The sequence below is a fragment of the Megascapheus bottae genome, chromosome 18, assembly GCF_031878675.1.
Source record: "Megascapheus bottae isolate mThoBot1 chromosome 18, mThoBot2.hap1, whole genome shotgun sequence".
Lineage (NCBI taxonomy): Eukaryota > Metazoa > Chordata > Mammalia > Rodentia > Geomyidae > Megascapheus > Megascapheus bottae.
In genome coordinates, this window is record NC_143526.1 from 21698377 (window position 1) to 21711529 (window position 13153).

A 13153-nucleotide genomic window follows, 5' to 3' on the forward strand; every position below is an offset into this window, starting at 1 on the left:
TGGGGGGGGGGCTGTTAAAAATGCCAAGATTATTATTATTTAAAAAAATTATGCTTGGTAGTTTTCAACCAATGAAGAGATCAGCTAGCTGCCCTCATTATTTCCCCCATTGAGAATCCTATCTAGGAAAATATTGTCCATGTCAAGCCTCTCATCAAATGTAATAAGTAGATGACCACAAATACTTGCGACGTTATGCGGTCTTAGGTTGGAAACTCCCCCACCCACCCCTCCTTGATCTACTGCAGTCCTCAGGCCCCCAAAGTGTGGTAAGGGCTTGGAGCTCTTAAAAGTGGCCACTGGAGAGTCAAGCTTTTCTGCAGGACATAACCGAGGGCACCACTTTCCTTAAAAAAAAAAAAAATTCCCCTGGGACAGCACAGCTACCCCGCCTAGGAGGGGAGGGGAGGCGGGGTGGGGGGCCGGCAGAGGCTTCGGCCGGCCCGCCGCGTTCTCCTTTGACCTCCAAGATAACCAGGAGTGTCGCGGTTAATTTCGGGGGCCCCGCCTCAAGGTGGAAAACGGCACGGGTTTCCCAGGCCCCCCTTCTCCCACCCCCGACTAGCTGGGATCCGCTGCAGGCGATGGTGGGGTGGGGGGGAGGTCCTTTCCAGGCCCACACCTCGTACCACCCAGAGAGCTGCTCGGAGGCCGCCTACAGGTGCAATCCCGGCACTGCGACCCGGGCGCCGGGGAGGCGTCTGCGCCCACCGGCATCCAACTTGTCCCGCGCGCGGAGCGGAGGAGCCCTGGCACGCCCGGCGCCCGCTCCGCCCGGCGGCGCGCGGTTTTGGAAAGGAAACCCGGAGCTCGGGGAGAAGAGACGCCACACACTTCAATCTGGGAGAGGAGGTGGCGAGCGGCCGAGGCTTTCCCTCGACTCTGCGGCAAGCCTGGCTCCGGGAAAAAGTTTGTCTTTTCTTTTTTTTTCCTCCCCCAAAGTTCCCAGCAGCGTCTGCCCAGGTCGCCTCCGCCGGGCGAGCAGACGGCGACGGCGCGTACGCCAGCCTCGCCGCCGCCAACGCCGCCTCTGCGGCCGCCAGCGCAGCGCTGCAGGGCGGCTCGCAAGCTCGCCCGCTCGGCTCGCTCGTTCTCGGGCCGTGCTCCCGGCGGGCAGGTCGGCCCTCCTCCGGGGGCGAAAGCCGCAGCTGACGCAGGCAGCTCGGAAGGCGGAAGCGCTGTCCCGCTCCGACCGCTCCGCCAGCGCCGTGGCGCCTGCTACACCTAAGGCCCCGCACTGGCGGGGCGAAGGCGCCCGAGGGGGCGGACACCACCGAGGCACCTCGGGCGTCCCCGAGCTGCAACCCCTTCCAGATGCCTCCCTGCGGCTCCCCCTTCCTGCACAGTCTCAGGTCCCGGGGGCCGGAGTCTGTGTGAGTGTGAGGAGGGGGAGGGCGAGCAGGACGTCCACACCACCCTGTGCGTTCCGGAGGACCCCCCCCCCCGCACTCCTCCCCACGCCAGACTCTTCCAAGTTCCTCCCCGTGCTCCCCTCCCCACCAACAACGAGAAAGGGGGCGGGGGAACGGGTTGCCCCGCCCCCTCATGAATATTAATAAGCGCGCATGCGCCTTGCGCCGCGTGCGGGGTAGAGGTGGCCAGCCCCAGCCGCTGCTCTCAGACGGGCTCTCCGGGTCCCTCTCCGAGAGCCAGGCGGGCACGCGTCATTGTGTTACCTGCAGCCGGCCGGCGAATTTTTTTTTTTTTAAATCTCCCCCTCCTTCCCCCCGCTTTCCATGCAGCTGATCTGAAAAGGAATAAAAGGCTGCGCATAATCGTAATCATAAAAGAAGGGGAGCGCGAGAGAAGGAAAGAAAGCCGGGAGGTGGAAAAAGGAGGGGGAGCGCCTCAAAAGAAGCGATCAGAATAATAAAAGGAGGCCGGGCTTTTTGCCTTCTGGAACGAGCCGCTCTTGAAAAGGGCTTTTTGAAAAGTGGTGTTGTTTTCCAGTCGTGCATGCTCCAATCGGCGGAGTATATCAGAGCCGGGACGCGTCGGCCGCAGGGGCAGCGGCGACGGCAGCACCGGCGGGAGGACCAGCGCGAGCAGCGGCAGCGGAGGCGGCGTCGGCGGCTGCGTCCCGAGTGCCCGCGGCGCGCGACGCAGCGATGCGATCCCCACGGACGCGCGGCCGGCCCGGGCGCCCCCTGAGCCTCCTGCTCGCCCTCCTCTGTGCCCTGCGAACCAAGGTAGGATCCTCTTGCCCGGGCGGGCCTCCCTCCCCGGCGGCCCCTCTCGTCTTCCTTCCCTCGGCGGCGCCCTGCACGCGGCGCGGTTGGACGCCTAGGAGCGGGCTCTGGAGCCCTTGGGACGCCCGGCCTGTGCGCCCGACTGGCTGCACCTGGGCTGGAGAGCACCGGCTCCCACTTGGGGAGATCCGGACTGGGGAAGGAATGATTTCTCTGGGCTGGGTTAGGGTGCGTTCTTGCTGTTTGTTTGTTCTCCAACCCTATTTACGCGTTTTTTTTTTTAATGTCTCCCGAATCACGTCGAGTCCTCGAACTTAGTTCCTCCCCCCCCCCCCGCCAAATTTTTAACCGTGTGCCGAAGTCTCGTGCGGACGGGGAGGGAGTCCGCAGGGGGAGGGAACCGTGGAGCCGTCCCTTTTTTTTTTTTAAACCCTCGGAGCAAACTTTCTCCCGCGCTGCACTGACCTTACCACCCTCTCCGTCCCCCCCCACCTCTCCCTCCCTCCCTCCCTCCCTCCATTCCGCCTCGGCCTGGCAGGTGTGCGGGGCGTCGGGGCAGTTCGAATTGGAGATCCTGTCCATGCAGAACGTGAACGGTGAACTGCAGAACGGAAACTGCTGCGGTGGCTCCCGGAACCCTGGGGACCGCAAATGCACCCGCGACGAGTGTGACACGTACTTCAAAGTGTGCCTCAAGGAGTATCAGTCCCGCGTCACGGCCGGGGGACCCTGTAGCTTCGGCTCGGGGTCCACGCCTGTCATCGGGGGCAACACCTTCAACCTCAAGGCCAGTCGAGGCAACGACCGCAATCGCATCGTACTGCCCTTCAGTTTTGCCTGGCCGGTAAGTGACCGAACTTACGCGAGGGAAGACCGGGGCGGAGAGAGGCTCGCTCGCACCCGTGCCAGGCAGGGACTGCCCCCCCCTCCCCATTCCTCCTTGTTGGAAGGATTTTTTTTTTAAAGGACTTTAGCCTGGCCACTCGGCTCCAACTTGGGAGGTTCTAGGGCTGGGCAGATGAGGGAGCTCAAACTCTAGTTAGACTTGGAGTCAAACCGGACCGGGCGGGTCCCCATTCCACACTGCTGTTGTTCTCATGCGTAAAAGTGGGGTCCCCAGAGAGAGGATGGTGAGGGGACAGCTCCTCTCCGAATCAGAGGCCGCTTTAAACTTGCAACTTGGGAAAAATCTGTAACAATCTCTTGGGGCCCCTCAGCCCCACCCTAGTTTAAGAGGTCATTGTAGGTGATCTCTTGTATTAATTAATTAAACCTGGTGCGCCGTTGGTGGGGCGATTCCGCGCAGTTCTGGCCTGCAAAAGCCGTCCAAGTTGGCACGCTCCCCCCCCCCCCGTTTTTTTTCCCCCCGGGAGCAGCCATCCTGCCATCCAGCCAGCTCGGTGGGCGGGTGTGTCCTTCCTGGAGGGGGGGGGGACGGAGAGCCGGCTTCCCGCGGCTCCCAGGGAGATTTTTGGTGCTCGCGGAGGGCGCCCTCCGGGTTGGGCCCCGAGGATCGGGGCGGGGGTTGGGTGGAGGTGGGGAGGGAACGGCCGCCCCAGACACGGGGGTGAGGATGGGGGTGTCTCCGCGCCGGAGGCTAAAGACCCGGGCACCCCTGCCCCCTGCCGGCCCCGGCCTGCCCCTGCGCCGCGCCTCCGCCCCCGCGCCGCGCAGCCCTTGTGGCCTCACTTCCAGCGGTTCCCGAGCTCTGGAACAGCTGTGTTTGCAAACTTCCCCGGGAAGGGCGGGCTCGCACACTCCCCGTCCGGCGGGCACCTCCTCTCCCCCCCTTCCTTTGCCACCCCCCCCTCAAACCTCTTCAGAGGCGATGCCAAGGTTTGGAAGGGACGGGCCCTCGGGAGATAGTGCTTTTGGACGCAAGTGCAAGGACCTTTCTCTCCTCCTCCAAGGCCCCTGGGAGCGCAGCTCGAGGTCTGGGCCCGGCCTGGCAGATGGCTGTAGCAAGCCAGGGCCTTGCAACATTCCAAAATGGGTGGAAGGAAGATGGGTGCGATTGCAGAAGAGGAGGAAAGGGAAATGTTGGGGGTGTGCCCGCTGCCCAGGGGGTGTGACTCACTGCCAGGATTGGGACTTGGCCCAGTCTGTACTGGACTGCTGCCGGGAGGGGAGGGTGGGTGGTGAGTGGGGGGAGCTCCTGAGCCCCTGAGATTTTGCTTTCCACCACGTGCTCTGTCGGGGTGCACACTGCTGCCTCCTATCCGCCAGCTCAGTGATTCCCAGCTGCAGGAGGGGAGGGGTGTGTGGTGAGGTGTGTGTGTGTGTGGGGGTGAGGTCTGGGTGTGAGATGTGGGGTCCACGTTTTGCTTCAGGAGTTGGCATTGTAAAAATCGTCCTCTGCTTTAAGACAATTAGACAAAGACATGCTATTAAAACAGTCTTTTAAAAACTGCATGTGAAGTTCTCGTGAAAAACTTCTCCAGAGAGGCAGTTTCTGTTGTGGTATTTCATTTTTACAGTGTTTGTCCCGTTTTGTTAATCCCCTATTAGGGAGAGAACATGAAGCTAAAGAGGCCGGCCACCTTTAAATCTGGCTGGGCCCATCTGATGGGCCAATACTGGCTGCCCTTGAACTGTGTGTTTGGAGTTGAGGAGGAAGGGGCACACAGGTGGTTCCACCCTCTTGAGGATCCATCTGAGCCCCTTGCTTTTCACAAGACCATAAAAGGAATCTTATTAGTGATGTGGAGAAGCAGCAGGCCCGGCTGAGGTTTATTTAGGAGAGTAGGGTCAGAGGATGGTTTGTGTGAAAACGGAGGCTTCCTCCAAAGGCTGGCTGTGGAAAACTGACCTAGAAGCTGTGTCAGTCTGCTTTTGACATTTGGCAGAGTCCTCCCTGGAGGAGAAGAGGAAATGGTGTGAGAGGGCAGAGGAGGAGATTGATTTGCTAGGGCTCTTCTGTGCCTTCAGGCCCCATGGGTCACAAACCATGAAATAGACTCCCAGCTTTTCTAGCTGGGGTGGAGGATTGGGGGGGGGGGTGGCATTGTCAGGGCCACATTGAGAATGTGGTTCTTTTGAAGTTGGGCCAAATGTGTGTATCACTTATAAACAAGTCTCCACCCTGCTGCCCCCAAAAGGCCTCCTGTGAAATATAAGCTTTATTTCCCAAGAGAAATTGGAGTTTAGGGTGTATTGTTTTTGAGTTTATTTTCCTGAATGTGGTTAGAGAAACATTGCAGTCTGTAACTTTGATGAATGACCTGAGGGTGAATGTAAACTTCAGTGAAGGCCCTCATCTGAGCAAGTGTTGAAGTTCAGTAGCACAGGTTCATTTACTTGGGCTGTTAACATAAGAATCTTAAAGACTGGGGCTGGGGATATAACTGAGTATCACAATGCTGACCTCACATTCACAATGCCCTAGCAAAACCTGAACCTGATTTCCATGGATTGGTAATTGCTGAATGTGGTATAGGACTGGACAGAAACTGGAGCCTTTCCTTGGACTGATAGCCATGAATGACCATTTTTATGGATCATCCTAAAGTTGCTGAGATACCAAAACTAGTGGTTGAGGAGCCAGGGATAGGTCAGTCGGAGAATGTCATGGAATTCATATCTCTTGATTTGGCATGATGACCCCAATCAAGCAAGGGCAGAGGAGAGGAGGAAATGATTTGGTCAGATAGGAAATACAACCCACATTCCAGTGTGCATGTGGAAGCTCTGTAGAAGCAGGCCTGCCTGTCATATATCATGTGGAATTATATCCCACTTAGTGACCATGGCTCTGGCCCTGGTCCTGTAGCTTTTCACCAGTGGCTTCTAATTGCTCTACCATCTCTGATACAGGAGGGCTTGACTTGAAGCAGCCTGATTTATGATCCCAAATGGGAGCCAGAGTACGAAATCATTCTAAGGGGTAATAGGGCTTAACAAGATGATTTGGGAATAACCATCTATAAATAACTGAAATGGTTAACTTTCACCTTTCCCAATTTAGTGCCTTTTTACTAAAAATGTATAATTACCACTCTTTTGGAAATCTTAAGCACCCACTGAGATGTCTTGATGGCCCTCGAATGAAAAGAATCTGCAGAAACTTTGGGGGAAACATTGGGAGTATCTGGCTTCATATTTAACTACTACTGACCCCTGTTCAAAAGCTTGCTGAGGTTGACTTAATTATTTCTGGAAAATCCAATGAAATGTTGATTCTTACATACCAGAGGGATGCCAGCCATACCCCTTTGGTCTGAATGACCAATTGGCAGGGGGTTGAGTAAATTGGCTACATAGTGTTGATCACAGAATATAATTGACCAGTCCTTGGAAGATCGAGGAGAGCCACTCACTTTTTAGCTGGCGTTTCTGCAGTCTTATTTGTGCCTTAGCATGCATATGGACAGTGCATGTATGTTCCTGTTCTTTTCAAGGGTATTTTCTGTGTATGGAGTAAACATCCTTTAAGTAATAGAGCGAAGGGATGGAATGCTATAGGGATGGAATGACATGTCTGTTAGAAAACGCACCTTGGGGGGAAGTGAGCTATACTGCCTTTGAAAGGGCTTTTCTTAAGGGCCTGCTGCTGCCCATGTAGAATTCTAGGTACTTGGGTTCTAATAATTTTTTCTTTCCTTGCAGGTGTAACCTTCTGTGTTTTCTTCTTCCTTGTTGTCCTGTTTCTTAGCAACTTACTCAAACTTCTAGTACTTGTATGAGTTTGCAACCCACCAGGTCCACACCCATAATTCTGCAGGGACTAAAAACATTTGTAGAAAATGGTGAAGCTTTTGCCTGGAAACCGTTGGGTTTGAGTGGGTAAAGGAGAGGCTGCAGCAACTTAATAAGACTGTAATCTCCCAGAACACCAGCAATCTGAATGCTGCCTAGAATCTTTACATCAAGTAGTTGTCTTTAGGGACCTCCTGATTAGAAGGCATGTGGGAAGTTGAGAACGGAGAGATCTGTTCATGAAAATAAGTTCAATAAGGAGGCTTCATGTTCCCCATCCAAAAAGAATACAAGCAGAGGCCTTGGCAGGCAACGGTGCCATTGTAGAAGGGCCAAAATTGATCCTAATGTCAGGTTTTTAAGATTAGTGATGACATAAGAATGCATAATCTCTGGACATAGTTAACTTCCTAATTTGTGACGGCAAGTCTTCCTGAGAACTCTCTTTTGGTATACTTCTATAAGCCCCTTCCCACTGCCTGGTCCCAAAAAGCTAATCTCCAGCCCGCATAAAGGAAGTGTCATGTGGTTCTAGCTTTTAAACATATTTTTAAAAATGTCAGGACACAGTAACTACTTCCAAATAAATGCTGGAAAGCGAAGATTGGAAGGTGTTAAAAGTGGAGTTTCTAGGTGGGTAGTAGAAATGGATGGAGATCTTTGCTGAGGAACCATGTTGTGGCTTCTGGCTAATTTCTGAATACTGTGTGGACCACTGAAAGCCCACAGCTACAATTTTTTTAAAATGGTGTCTGGGAGCCAGGAGTTTGGCCTAGTGGTAGAGTGCTTGCCTAGCATGCATGAAGACCAGGTTCAATTCCTTGGTACCACAGACATAGAGAAAAAGCCAGAAGTAGTGCTGAGGCTCAAGTGGTAGAGCTCTAGCTTTGAGCAAGTCCAAGGACTGTGCTCAGGCCCTGAGTTCAAGACCACAACTGGCAAAAATACAAAACAAAACCAAAGAGCTTGGGGACAACACCCAGGCCCAGAGTTCAAGCCATAGGACCAAAAAAAAAAAAAAAAATGGTGTCTGTAACATCTCGTATTCGTGGAGTGCATGAACCAGGAGGAAAATTCTCAAGAGTGGTTCCTGGTGGTAGGGGAGGGGTCTGTAAATAGGCAAGCATTGAGAGTCCTCTACTAGCACAGTGCAGTTTTTAATGCACTTTTGGTAAATAAGTAGAAAGGCTTCTTGTTTGGACTTGCTCTGTGTGAACCCAGACCGTTGTGCTTGGCTGGCTTCTCAGTATTCTATCTATTAACCTCGCCACCCTTTTGTAACTGGTGCATTTAATTATCAGTGGGATGCCTTTCAAACAGGTAAGGGTAATGATGGGAAAAGGGTAGGGGCCTCTCATTGAGAGCCTCAAATCTGGATATGAGCTCTGGGGCCACTTGGTGAGCCTTTGAGGTGGGCTTTGATGAGAAAATCACCCTTTGTAACCAGATCGGACTCTATTGACATGTCAAGCTTTGCAGACTCATTGCTTTTGGAGACGGGAGCCTGAGCTTGCATGCAATAGAATAGTTGTCTTTGCCCCTCTCACCTTGCCAAAACCATATGAGATGCGAATTGTGTGTGTTAGCCTGTGTAAGGGTACCCACACATGGACTTTTCTGAAGCCTTGGTTTTTTTTTTGTTTAATATGTTTGGTGACTGGAATATTTTATAACTCTGGCCACCCAGACATGTGGAAGGACAATAGAGTTGACCGAATTGACTGAAATGAGGATTATAGAGAAGAATGGGACCTCTCCAAAAATACTGCTAATACAGGACAAGTGACAGGAAGCAACAGTTGAGTCAGCAGAGCACAGGGCCCCTGACAGACCTGGGGCAGACCGGCTGTGCACAATGGCGTGTTGGCACGCGGGGCATTCCCAGGATATGTGTGTGCCTCTGGCGGGCCTGCCTGTCGCAGCAGCTTGGGGTTTTGGACGCCGCACGCGTGCCTGTTGGATGGTGGTTTGTTTGTGTCCATCAGCTTGGCAGGAGGGGAGGCAGCCGCTTCTCAAGGCTTGGTTTGGCTGCCACTGTTGCCAGGAAAAGGAAGCTCCCAGCTGCCAACACAATTACCTTTGTTTCTTACATCCCCCCCCTTCATAATGTGGCAATTAAGTGCTTATTGCTCTGCCCAGTGCCAAGGTAACCGCCATGGAGTGGGGCAGGACACAGAACAATCTTAGTTGAGCAGTGTGTGCGTGGCAGGCAGGAGGAGGTGCTGGTTGACCAGGTCTTGAGTAGGCCCTTGAAGACTCTTGGCATGCCTTTGAAGGCTTTTGATGCCAAGACTTTTCCTTTAGGTAACATTGCATGGAAATCTTCCCTAAAAGCAATTGTGAAAGCTGACCAGTCCTTTTCAATGCTTCATGAGAATAGGAACCAGCTGCTCTGTTGCCAGATGTCCTTGGGCTTGGAGCTGGGCAGGGGCAGAAATGACTCACTGCAAATCCCGATTAAGGATCTGTGAACTACCCACCCATCCCTTCTGCATTGCCCAGGACTATTGTTCTGGGAAGACCTGAGAAAAAGTAGAAATCCAGTGATTCTAAAAGTCTTGAGTTTTATGGGTTGAAGGCAAGTAAAACCCAGGTATTTTTTTTTTCTTGTTTGTTGACATGAATTTAAGATTGAATACTAAGTCCTCCTAGGATGGTGGTGGGAGGGTTGGAGGGGGCACGGCTTCTGTTTCTAGATCAGGTTTGAAGCAGCCAGTTGGGTGTGATTCCATCTTACAGGATTGCTGATGTGGCTTGGCACCTGCTTTGATGGCATGGGGGTGGAATCCCAGGAGTCTGGATGTACATTGAAGGATGCACAGAGGTCACGCGTGGGCCTGGGAAAAATTAAAGTTCCCTAGCAATTAACAATCATTGCTAAATTATCTTGATTGTTGATCTATAGTGTGGGGATGGAGTGGGAGGTAAGAATGCCTCTTAATAGGAGCCTTGAAGGGAATCCTTTTCTCTGAAGGCTGGACACCCATGCCTCAGGAGACCTGGAACCCTCATCTCCGACACAAGGGAGACGCATAGTCCAGAATTCCTTGCTGTGACTGCAAACTCCCCCCCCACCCCCAACTTCTGAGAAGAAGAAAGGTACTGGTGGAAAATCATGACACTAAGCCCCTAGAACTGTGGGTACCATTTTGAATTCTCAAGCTCAGATATTGGTTGGTCAGCAACTTCTGTGTCAGGGATGAGCCTGACAAACTGTTTGGTCTTCCAACTTCTTATGTGAGAACAAAGGATACCTTCCACTTTGAGTCCTAAGCAGAGTTCATACAACCATGGCAGCTCAGTCCTGGGGCATCTTCCCTTACAGAAGTGTTTGTGGGTATTATGTGTTTAGCGCTTGTGCAAGTCTGTCAAAACTCTCAGTATCAATGCATTTAATCAGAGGATTAATTACAGCAATATTGTTGAAGTGGAGGATGTGGGCCTCAATGTGGCCAGCAAATGAAGGGCTTAATTATACAGAATCAGCCACACATCTGGCCTCATTTCGATTTGGCTCCCCCCCCGCATCGGTAGAGAAATACAATTTCTTGTTGCCCTTTAGGACGAGTCCTGTAATTTGTAGGAAGTCCTCGGAAGCTTAAAGAGGCTGTAAATAAGGTGTAACTTTCACTAATAAAATATTAATAACAACAATGCATTTGGACCTGTGACCACTAACAGGAAAAGGGCTGGGTATGTGCCCTGGCTTGCCCGGTTTTGCTTGCTTTTTTGTGAGCATTTTCCCACAGTTATCAGTGAACGAAATGGAATCCTGCACTGCTTTGAGTATGAAACATATTTCGGCTGAATTCCAAGTCCGGGGCCTATCATAAGATATTTTTATAGTGAGAGACGACCTGCTGTGTCACTGAGAGCAAGGAGCTTGCCTTGATTTATGAATGAAAGTGTTTTTATTTTCCCCCTACTTTTTCCCCCTGCTTTTACCTTACTACTTCCTTCTCTTCTGTAGAACTACAGTGTTATTTTAATCCAGCCCATGCTATGCTTCCCAGTGCCTGAGTTGCTGACAGTGGCCGGGCTGGGCTGTAGAAATGCATTCTTGTTTGTTGTTGTCTGTATTTATCTACCTGTTGTGGGTATATTTCATTGAAACTCTGGCCTCTGGGAGACTTCCCCATCCTTGCACATTGCAAACAGTAAAAGCAGGAATTGCTAATGGGTTGGGGCTGGGGAGCTGGTGTGGAATTCTGAGATGAGCCTGGGAGATTGAAAAAGTGGCTCAATATAATAGCTGGCATTTCGCCAGCATCCAGGGAATTTATTTAGTCATTGGTCTCTGATTATTCCTGGCATGTGAGGATCTTACTGACAGGTCAGTTCATCAATAAATACAACCCATGGGTGTGCGGTGGTCTTCGTGTTTACTTCCCCAGTATGTCCTGCTCCCACCCACCACCAAGTTAGGACACCTTCTTTGTCTTAGTCTCTTTGCACCTACCCCCACTCCTGCTTCCTAGAGTTACCTGATACTTGTGGGAGCTGGGATGGTCTCACACAGACAGGGCTTTCAAAATAGGTCCTGAAAAGGAAAAGGGGGCCTCCCTGGGGACTGTCCTACCAGGGCTCAAAGTGTAACCTTAGCAATACCCCCTTGGTACAAATACCCGAGTAGGATAGAATAAATTCTTTGTGTGGATTTCTCCCTCTTTTTTTTTCTTCTCATGCACTGACATTGGGCGGGGGGTGGTCTGGAAGGTTTTGGAAAACTGAAGCAGAGTGTTCCCATTCTAGAGTGGTAGCATCTTTTTTTTTTTACCCCCCAGAACTTTGGATTGCCTGCAAGTACAGTGACCCTAATAGGTCTCTGCCCAGGGAAAGGAGTCACTTGTCAGCTAGGGGAGAATACTGGAGAGGAGAGCGGGGAGATGATCTGATTTAGACACCCAACATCTCAGTGTGTTGGCCAATAGGGTTTTCATTTAGGTTTTATAATTTGGTTTGATGAGGATGGGGAGGAGGTAGGGAAGCAGAGAAGCCTAGAGAATCTGGCAACTAGACAACTGACCCCTCTTCTTTCTGAATCACTAAAGTTTTGCTTATCTGTCTTGCAGAGGTCCTATACTTTGCTTGTGGAGGCGTGGGATTCCAGTAATGACACTGTTCGTAAGTATCATGCCAGTAGACTCTACTGTAAATGTGTGTTGGAAGCAGGTATCTGGCAGGCCTGAGAGGTGGACCTGTTTCAGTGCTAAGGAAAACTTTCACTCCCCCACCCCCATCTGTTCTACCCCACAGGGAGTGGATCTGTCCATAGAGGCTCCTCCTGAACTTCCCCCAGAACTTTTAGAATATTAAGTAGCCAGAACAGACTCCCAGTTAACTCAGTCCCTGAATAAGGGACTTAGATTATCTCTGGATAGAGATCTTAATGGTTTTACAACTTTAAAACCTTGTAGACTGCTAAAGGATCAAAGTAGTGACTTTTTAAAAGTCCATTTAAACTTTAAGTGAGCATTTAATCTCTCATCAGAAAGATAAAGCCATAAAGGTGGCACTGGACTCTAAAGAGGGACCTTGAATTTCACTTGGTGGGCAGGTGATCTTCAAGCCGTTCTGAGTTTCCCACACTGCACACCACAAACCTTCCATTGAAGCCGAATTTCAGAGCCCCATAGCCGTGACCTGCCTTGTCCCCTTTCTGAAAGATGGCTCTGTTTTCAGGACAGGTTGCTTTTCAGGCTTGTGAAGGGGGTGGATATGGTGGGTTTGGCCATACAGGTGCACATGGGAATGGCAGTGGTCTACCATATGCATTGTCTTCTTTGATCACAACATGTTTTCCCAGAAAAGGTCAACTCTTCCCCCCGCTTTTTTTGCCAGCCCAGTCTGGGTTGTTGTCATCGGAAAACTTGATTCACACAGAAATCTCTTGGTCCGTGCATGAGGAAGAAAGAATCTCACTTCTCATCTTTTCCCCCCACCCCCAACTCTCTTCTTGGAATGCCTCATTTTCTGATACTTTTTTTTTTTTTACTGACACTAGGGGGAAGTCAGTGTTCCCCCTACAGGTTTACTCAAGTCCTCTTGGTAGCAGCTTTCAGCCTGGCTGGCTTGGAGAGGCCTCTTGGGGTCGTAGAGCCCTTGCTGGGCTTTCCTGTGCCACAGGGTCTTCATTTGGAGTTGTTCTTTTGCTTCGGCAGATTCTTGAAAGGGAGCATGTGGAAGTCTGGGGCCTGACCAGAGCTCCAAGAGAGCTTTTGTTCCCTGTGGAAAGTGTTTTGTGTGGGGTGTCACATGAGATTTTTGTG

The 13153-nt window shown here is 51.5% G+C and overlaps 1 protein-coding gene across 1 annotated transcript in view; it reads left to right on the forward strand.

The window, feature by feature from the left end:
• Nucleotides 1-1603: 1603 nt before the first annotated feature.
• The window catches only part of Jag1 (jagged canonical Notch ligand 1), a 37104-nt gene continuing 25554 nt past the window's right edge, over nucleotides 1604-13153 (forward strand). The window contains exons 1-3 of the mRNA XM_090351988.1: nucleotides 1604-2189; nucleotides 2728-3033; nucleotides 11957-12008. Of these exons, the coding sequence (XP_090208114.1) occupies nucleotides 2109-2189; nucleotides 2728-3033; nucleotides 11957-12008 (439 nt within the window). The 5' untranslated portion in view covers nucleotides 1604-2108. The remainder of the gene's footprint in view (nucleotides 2190-2727; nucleotides 3034-11956; nucleotides 12009-13153) is intronic.